Genomic DNA, 9144 nt, shown 5'->3' with positions numbered 1-9144 from the left:
ACTGGCTCTTATAATTAGAACCGGAAGTAGTATTACACACACATATAAAAGAAAAACTGAAAGTGTAAATAAGAGCAAGAACCGACAACCGACAATTTTACTCGGGGAGTTGCGTGATTAAGTCATGACCAAAGAACATCAAATTGCTTCATTTAGGTTTGCTTGTTGGCCTGGTGCTTATCTTATCAGCTTTGGAACACATTACTGTTTTGGAACATTACTGTTACTGTAGAATTTGTAAAACATGATGGGTTTTATAAGAACAAAACCCATAATCATGTTGAAGAATATGAATACATTATTGTAGGCAGCGAGGGGCTTGAGTTTCGAATGGTTTTGAATTTTGAATTTTTATATTTATTAAATAAATATATGTGAAATGATATGATGTAGATGCGAATAGAAAGGAAATTTTTTTTTTTAAAAAAAAGAATTTTGTTTATATCTCAAGATCAACGCGTCTGCAATCTGCATTGTTCACGTATTTGAGACAGATATAAATAAGAGCATAGTTGTGATATAAAAATTTTTTGAAAAAGCAAAGATGGCTGAAACTTTTTCTGAGAAACGAATTAAAGCTAAACCATGCTTATCTTTAAAGTCAATAAAAAGTTATTGGGGAAAAAATGCTATCGGTGATGCATGCAAGTTTAATATATTTAATTATGAGATTAATTACATATTAATCTTCATATTTAATAATAGATGGTTCACATGGGGGAGGGATAAACCTAATTCCAACCTTTCGTTTTGACAACTTCTGGTACTAAATGTTAATGAAGATATATTATTCTTATCAATCTACCAGCACCTATCTCTATTATACTCCCTCCGTTCCTTATTATAAGAGACAGATAACCGAAATACGTTGATAAAAAAAACAGTTAAAATTAGTTAAAAACAATTAATGTGTAAAAAATATAATTTGTTTTCCAAACATGCCCTCATTAATAAGGAAAGAGAATAGGAGAGAGAATAATTAAAATATTAAAAAAAAGAGAAGTGGGAGGGAGAGAGAATGTGGGTTGGAGATAATAAATATGGGTAAAATAGGAAATCAATGCAAAAAAGTAGAGATAACTTTTAAATGTCTCTTATATATAGGAACATACCATAAACATCAAATGTCTCTTATAATAAGGAACGGATGGAATAGTTAATTGGAGTTAGATTTGATTTTAAATATAATATTTCAATTTAATTTATTTTTTAAATTTATTATTATTTTTCAAATTAATTTATCTAACTAATAGATAAACTAATATTATGTGGAAGCATTTTAAAAGAATTATGTCATATTATAATTATTTAATTTATTTAAGCTACTCAAATTATTCTTCTTTTCGTTCCCTGCCCTTTCCGACATCCTCGTCACTTTTCTGTAGCCTTTAATAATAATGGCGTAAGAATTAAGAATGTAATTAATAAATCGAATCTATATTCTAAAATTAAAATTAGAATGATGGGGACTATCTTCAGCGGTGAACCCACCATAATTAAATCACTCGCCTTTGTAACACAAAAAAAAAAAAAAAAAAGAGCCACGCGCCTAAACCGTAACACGGAAAATTGTTAAAAAAGGACCAAATGACGAACTATGAGTTGCCAGCACGAATGGATAATATGGGAGAAATAGTATGATATGATAAATAATAAGTTGGTTAAAATAAATTTTCACACCTTTTAGTTGATGCTTGAGGACATGCAAGTAAAATAAATTAAAATTAAAAACGCTTGGTTTTTCTGTTGGGGGATCACTTCACTGAAACAATCTTATCTTCTTAAGCTCAAAGTCCACAGAATCAATCATTCTTATCTGACTACCAAAAATGCCTTATCTGAGTGAATTGACGAATGGCTTCTATTATTGCGTACAAGAAATTACGAGCGAACATAAACCAAAAGGAATATGTAAATTAGTTATCTTGCACTTTTTTTAATTATTTTTTTGAGTTTATTTGGTATATTTATTTATCAAATATTTATCAATTGTATTTTTTGAGGGGTAGATTGAACTATTGGCGATTTTGAGGGGTAGATTATTGATTTTATCTTGTTTTAATATATTTAAATTTAAATTATCAATAATTATTTAAGAATCTTAAACATTCATAACAAAGTTAAGGATTTGAGGAAAATGTAAATTTTACAAATAGAAGAAGGGTCTTAATTAGGGCAAAATAAGACGAAGCTTTCCTCATTGAAAAAAGATGAAATTTTGGTCAATACGTAAAGCTTATAATTTAAACTTTACACACTCATGCATGTATATATTAAGAGGAAAATCTCCGCTCAAACGTCTAACAAATATAATACAGTAATTTTGTTTTCGTAAAACTAATATAAATTCAAAAGATGTGAATTTATTTTGTTTGTATTTTTTTTTAAATCATATCACTCTGTATGCGCGCGCTTTTCAATTAATTTCGTAGTATTATTTTTGTGAATGAAGAGGAAATAGCTTGCAATATATGTCCACTTCTTCGTCATCTTTGTCACTAGCTAACCACCTCCATTTCACTGTAACTCACAGCTCGGGGGGTTTAGAAAACTCCTTTATGAAAAAGAGATGAAACTTGACATTGAAGGAAAGAGAAGCAAAGCGGTGGTTTCCCACTATAAAGTAACAGAATAGAAAAATGAGATAAATCGGATGCAATAACTCAAAAATGAGTTGTTTGATTCCTAACAAGGTTTCCCTCAGCGTCGCCAACGGCCACGAAGGATGTTTCGGTAATTTCACAGTCACCACTTGAAACTTGAAAGCTCCGTTTGATAGCAACTCGGGAGCGAAGTGAAGCCTCCATACCACTCTTCCTCCCTCCACACTCACTGTTAATCATTGCACGGAACAGTTCATTCAATTTCCTGTTCTCATGTTATTTGCCACTTCACTATGGCTGAGCTTAGTTTCTTCTCTCTCTTTCTGCACTTAGTATCTTCATTCTTCACTGTAATTTGAATTGGATCCTCTGGTTCCTACTTTCTGTAAGATTTCATCTTTCTTCTTTCCACTGTATTGGAAGGATTAAATGGAAACTGGGTCAAGCTCAGAATTTGACGAAGGCTTGACACTGAGGAATGGCAAGAGACATAATCCTGTACCTGCAAGAGTGGAGCCTTTTGTGCCAAAAACCGACCACAACCCGAGAGAGCTGCGCTCTTGGGCGAAGAGGACTGGATTTGTCTCCGATTACTCGGGGGAAGCAGGTACTAGTGCCAGTGAAAAGTTCGATGGTGTTGGGTTGAATCTGGAAAGGAATCATGAGCAGAAAAAAGGAGGGACTTCCCCGAAGATAGAGATAGATCCAATTCTGGGAAGGACGAGACGAGATCGAGGGAATGAGATCCAACCAGAAAATGGGTCGACGCGTGATGCGGCAACAAGAGCGGATAATGAGAGAGCTCTCAATTTGGGAATTGAAAACCAGAAGAAACATCCTTTCGGAGGGAATGGTAATGCTAATGGAGTTGTGAATAGAGAGAGCAATGGTCACGGAACGTCCACGGTTGCTCCAGTACCGGAGGTGAAGAAGGAGGAGGAAGATATGGCCGAAGGAGATGTCAAAGTCAACATGTATCCGGAGGGGGAGGGACCTGGTGAAGGGGGAGGGTGGCAGCGACCGCCGGGCTTGAAGTGCGGGCTAAGAGAAAATCCGGGGTTTGGTTAGTTAAAAACTCATCCATTATTATCCATTACGAATATTGAGTACATGCTCACCTCACTTGGTTCTTATCCGTTATTATCAATTAAGTTGAACGACAATTTTGGATTAGTTCCATCCGGAGTGTAGTAAAGCTGAAGGGATATGTAGAAGCCAATGTCTTATGGTCTAGTAACGTGGGTTCTATTCAGGATATCATTATCTATTCTTCTTTTTTTTTCGGTTTTTATAATAATCTTTTAACTGCGTGATTCTACATCTTCAGAAAGCAACTAAATTTCGTGTCTTCCCATTACATCATGTCCCATTCAAGTAGTGTCAAATGACCACTGTTCAGAATTCTTCAGCTTGTCTAAAATGAATTCAGGGTAAAAATGCAAAAAGAAATAAAACACATATCTGGTCATTGGTCATGTTTTAAGGGCTTTGTGAAGGCAACCCTTTCTTTAACAATTATTTGTTTAATTTAATTACTGTCTCATAGTTATCAATCTTTCTTTGCAGTTCTCCTTATCTATTATGGCTTGCAGCACTATTTGTCATTGGCAGGGTCACTTATATTTATTCCACTAATCATGGTACCAGCCATGGGGGGAACAGATGTAAGCATTCAGCGTTGTAAATTGTGTGATGTTTATTGTGGTCTAAGGAACTTGATGGTTCTCTATATTCTTATACATTATCTTTTGACTCAATGGTGACAGAAGGATACTGCTACGGTAATTTCTACTATGTTGTTTGTTTCTGGCATCACAACAATACTACATTCCTACTTTGGTACCCGACTGCCATTAGTACAAGGGAGTTCATTCGTATATCTGGCACCAGCATTAGTGATCATAAATGCTCAAGAATATCGAAATCTCACCGAACATGTAAGTTCAGTGGTAGCAAAATGCTAATTCTTACTTCAGAAGCAATTGTTAGAACTCAAAGATTTCCTTTGTATTTGTTTAATGCTCAAACTTATATATCTTAGGAGTAACCAAATAAATTGCCCTTCTTCATTCTATCTGCATCTATGCATCTTTTTTGGATTCTTTGGAAAAGCTTACTGCCTCGTTGGTTTTTGGTGACAGAATGAAAGAAATTGTCTTCAAATCCCATTTAACCCTTGCTTTTTGTTTTTCCTCCGGTTCTGAGCTATTCCCTACTTCCATATTGATGAATGCTTGATCCAACTACAGAAATTTAGGCACATAATGAGGGAACTCCAAGGAGCTATAATTGTTGGTTCAATATTCCAATGCATCCTGGGATTTAGTGGCTTAATGTCTCTTTTGCTTAGGTAAGGGTGCATTACAATTTTTTAAGTGATATTTTTGTTGTGTTCATTAGAGCTCAGTAAATCTCTGGTGTGAAAGAAATATATTTCGTCTTCCACGTTTAATTTACTAAATTTCTCTAGTTCGTTACCTTCCTTTTTGCCATGAGATTTACTAGGTGAACTGAAATTCAGATAATAGAAATTACGTGTGCTTTAGCTTTACCAAATTTACACGCATCAAATTTGTTAAATCATGTAAATATTTGTCATTTTTTCTATATCCGGTTTTTGGGTCAAATAAAGCAAAAATAAAAGTGAGCAGCAACAGAAGAACGAGTCATGCCTTACCCTTCCTTGTTTCTTGCATGACTCTTTGAAAAGTCAAGAAACATGGGTCGCATATCCAAAAAAAAAAATTGAATAATTTAGAAAAGAAAATGGTAAAGCACATATTCCATGAGGAACACATTTCGATGAAGTCCATGATATATATCGAACTTTTATTACTTTGTTGAAATAAATTTCTAAGCGGCTCAAGAAATCTAATGCGCTATTTCTTGAAATTTCGCGACAATATTTTTGTAGGTTAATCAACCCAATTGTTGTTGCCCCAACTGTTGCTGCTGTAGGTTTAGCATTCTTCAGCTACGGCTTTCCTCAAGCTGGTAATTGCATTGAAATCAGCATTCCGCTCATAGCATTGGTTCTAATTTTCACTCTGGTGAGTCCTTCCCCAAGTATTTGGATTTGAAAACTCCTAAACAGCAGCAAATTACTGCTTCTTTCTTAGCGTAAGGGTACCATTCAACTTGGTGGGACAGTGTTGGTCAGACAGACCAGGTTGGACTCAACCCAAAGAAGGGGAATATATGTTGTCCCATTTGACCCAATTCAATCCAAGGCTATCATTTTTTGTGGAAAAAAAAATATGAAGATTTTTTTCCAGGGCAAAATGTAATTCTTACAAAAACATGTATGAAAACTTTGGAAGTCATTTTATGGATGGCCGAGCCAACTGACCTGGTATTAGACTTGAATTGAGCTGAACAGCACCTGTCTCAGCCCATGATCACCGCTAGTTAGAGATTGTCTTCTGTAAACTGGCCGTTTTTAATTTATTTTCAACTCATTTCAGCAGTACCCAGGAACTCATACTGCTGTTTTTTTTTTTTTTTTCGCCCTCTCTCTCTTCGTAGTATCTTCGAGGAATATCTATCTTCGGACATCACATATTTCGAATTTATGCTGTAAGTATCCTAAATTGCAAGGATATGTTTTTGAAATTATTTAGTTGACCTGCAGGGTTATGTTTACATGCTTTAATATCTGCAGGTTCCGCTTAGTGTCACAATAATTTGGATATATGCATCATTTTTAACAGCTGGGGGAGCATATAATTACAAAGGATGTAGTCCTAATATACCAAGTTCTAACATTCTGAATGATGCATGTAGAAGGCATGCTTATACAATGAAGTACTGCAGGACTGATGTTTCCAATGCACTGTCAACTGCTGCATGGGTCAGATTCCCTTACCCTTTACAGTGGGGTATCCCTATTTTCCATTTTAGGACCTCCATAATCATGATCATAGTGTCACTGGTTGCCTCTGTGGATTCAGTAAGTATTTTAATTAAATCATTGCTTTCAAGTGCAATTTATGATATGCTTTGGAACTAGAAATTCGTAATGAGGTAGCTAAAGCTTTATGAATATTCAAGTTGTTTTCTTCTTTAACTCTCGAATGAACAATCTTATTTATATGATGAGATTAAGCAAATTCAATCACCCTCTAAATATAACAGACTTTCTTGAAATGCATGTAAGGGCGCGTTGGAATTTATATGACAGACATTCTTGAAATGAGATTAAGCAAATTCAATCACCGTCTAAGTTTCATAATCAAAGCTGCAAAAACCCTTTCTTTTATAAAATGTTAATAATATGTCTACATGAAGAATGGAGGACAATATGTGAACTGGAACTGGAAATGAATTGGTTAGTTCATATTCCAGGTTGGAACCTATCATACTGCATCTTTAAGAGTTAATTCAAGGGCTCCAACTCCAGGAGTTGTGAGCCGAGGAATTGCAGTGGAGGGCTTCTGCAGCATATTGGCTGGCATTTGGGGTACAGGTACAGGGTCAACAACTTTGACAGAAAATATGCACACAATTGATATAACAAAGGTGGCAAATCGAAAGGTAGTGGAGCTTGGGGCAGCTTTATTGATCCTATTCTCATTTTTAGGTAAAGCCTCAAAGTTTGGCGACTGGCCTGATTTGATGTTGAAATTCTTAAACAACTTCATACCAAGTTTTCATTACTCTTTCTTGCTGCATGCTGGTTAGTGGGGATCTCAGGGTGTGCTGTAATTTAACTTTCATGTATTTGAACTTGATTTTAGTTTATAATTGTAAAGGACCATTTCAGTCTCAAAGCTCAATGAAAGCTATTGCCTCTTCACCCAAAACACATGCCCGCCCTTATCTTATATTGGGCAGAGAAAAAAAAGGTTCAAATTGACAAATTCCAGACCCCTTGGTCTGATGCCATATAGTTGACTATTTCGTCTCTTAGGTTTTAAGCTGGGAAGGTTCATGAATTGTTATGATCTAAAATTCAGTAACTGATCTTCTAATGCTGTTCAAGCTTGTTTAAAGCATTATATCAGCTAACTTGATCTGACACCTTTTGAAGTATAGATATTTTTCTTATACAGTTGAAGTTTTCCAATTTGTGAATCTGAATTGTTATATATACCTTTAACGTATTTTGTAGGAAAAGTGGGTGCTCTTCTTGCTTCCATTCCACTGGCCTTGGCTGCCTCTGTACTATGCTTCATGTGGGCCCTTACTGCAGCATTGGGCCTCTCCACTTTACAATATGGTCAGTCAAGCAGCTTCAGGAACATAACAATAGTTGGAGTTTCATTGTTCCTTGGCCTATCTGTCCCTGCTTACTTCCAACAATACCAGCCTGTTACCGCTCTAATACTGCCAAGCTATCTGATTCCTTACGCTGCAGCATCAAGTGGACCATTCAACACTGGCCTTGAACAGGCAAGTCACCTTTCGTTCAGAGAGATTCTTAGTTAGATGGACTTGATCGAAAGAAAGTTTGTAAACCAAATTAATAATGACCAGAGCATGTGAACATGTCGTAGGCAAATCATATTTAAAATATTGGTGGTAATGTTTCTGATATCTGTGCTGTTTTCTTCCTGATCAAAGCTGATAACAAATATCTATGGCCTACAAAAACTGATATATATATATATATATATATATAAGTTTTCCAAGTTTTTTCGCGCACAAAACTATGGCCTTTTTTTTTTTTCTTGTGATAAACATGAGCTGACATATCATTGTCTTTGGTCCAAAATGCTTCAGCTGGATTTTGCGGTCAATGCTCTCTTGTCCATGAACATGGTGGTTACACTCTTGGTGGCATTCATACTGGATAACACTGTGCCTGGCAGTCGACAAGAACGAGGAGTCTACGTTTGGTCTCGAGCCGAAGACTTATCTGCCGATCCATCCTCGCCTTCTGAATATTCACTGCCAAAAAAAGTTGGCTGGTGTTGTTGCCGGGCAAAATGTTTGGGAGTTTGAATCATGGTTCTCTCTCTGCATTGGGCTATTCTTTGATAACTTTCCTTTGGAAAAGATCATTCATTGAATCTGTCTATTAATTTTTCATCTCTTTAGTCGAGCACAAATTCTTGTTTCGGAGGAAAGTATATGGAAGAAGTAGCCCGAGCTAGGAGCTTTTAGAAGATATTGCAGCTGATGAAGAAAGGGGACATGATTCATAGGTACACCTACACTACTAATTAGTAATAGCCTGTAAAATCACAAACGCTGCTTTCACATATCTCAATTTGCCATTTCAAAAGAAATTCTTTATAGAACCATTGTTCTTGTACATTTTTAATCCACAACAATTAATATATCGCTGCGGTTATTGGTACTGGGAACAATCACGAGAAGGTGGCAAAAGAGGGAGGGGAAAAAAAGGTGTTGCAGCAAATGTGATGCTAAAGCGTTAGACAAGTGAATACTTTTCTGATTCTTAACGAGTTATTCTACTTCTTTTTCTTTAAAAAAATAATAAAATTGGATTAAATTGTTTAAATTTTAACCATGATAATTTGAAGCAATAATAAAAAAATATTTAATAAAATAGTTCAAGGAGATTAAGAAATTGCAA

The 9144-nt window shown here is 35.4% G+C and overlaps 1 protein-coding gene across 4 annotated transcripts; it reads left to right on the top strand.

Annotated features, from left to right (window-relative positions):
• Positions 1-2759: 2759 nt before the first annotated feature.
• On the top strand, positions 2760-8917 carry LOC114727575 (nucleobase-ascorbate transporter 11-like). 4 transcript variants are annotated; one of them, XM_028914270.1, is made up of 11 exons: positions 2761-3666; positions 4170-4267; positions 4370-4540; positions 4853-4953; positions 5518-5653; positions 6129-6179; positions 6265-6552; positions 6948-7182; positions 7714-7994; positions 8325-8552; positions 8643-8917. In XM_028914270.1, exons 1-10 carry the CDS (start codon positions 3033-3035, stop codon positions 8544-8546), a joined length of 2217 nt encoding a protein of 738 aa, XP_028770103.1. In that variant the 5' UTR covers positions 2761-3032; the 3' UTR covers positions 8547-8552; positions 8643-8917. The 4 variants fall into 4 exon arrangements, with proteins under 4 accessions (XP_028770104.1, XP_028770105.1, XP_028770103.1 ...); XM_028914271.1 differs by having other exon boundaries at positions 2760-3666; positions 4373-4540; positions 8325-8917; XM_028914272.1 differs by having other exon boundaries at positions 2760-3666; positions 6265-6453; positions 8325-8917.
• The last annotated feature ends 227 nt before the right edge of the window (positions 8918-9144 follow it).

The sequence above is a fragment of the Neltuma alba genome, unplaced genomic scaffold (assembly GCF_004799145.2).
Source record: "Neltuma alba isolate B1F8T4 unplaced genomic scaffold, ASM479914v2 tig00012491_pilon, whole genome shotgun sequence".
In the NCBI taxonomy this organism is placed as follows: Eukaryota; Viridiplantae; Streptophyta; class Magnoliopsida; order Fabales; family Fabaceae; genus Neltuma; species Neltuma alba.
This window is presented reverse-complemented; position numbering and strand designations above follow the sequence as displayed.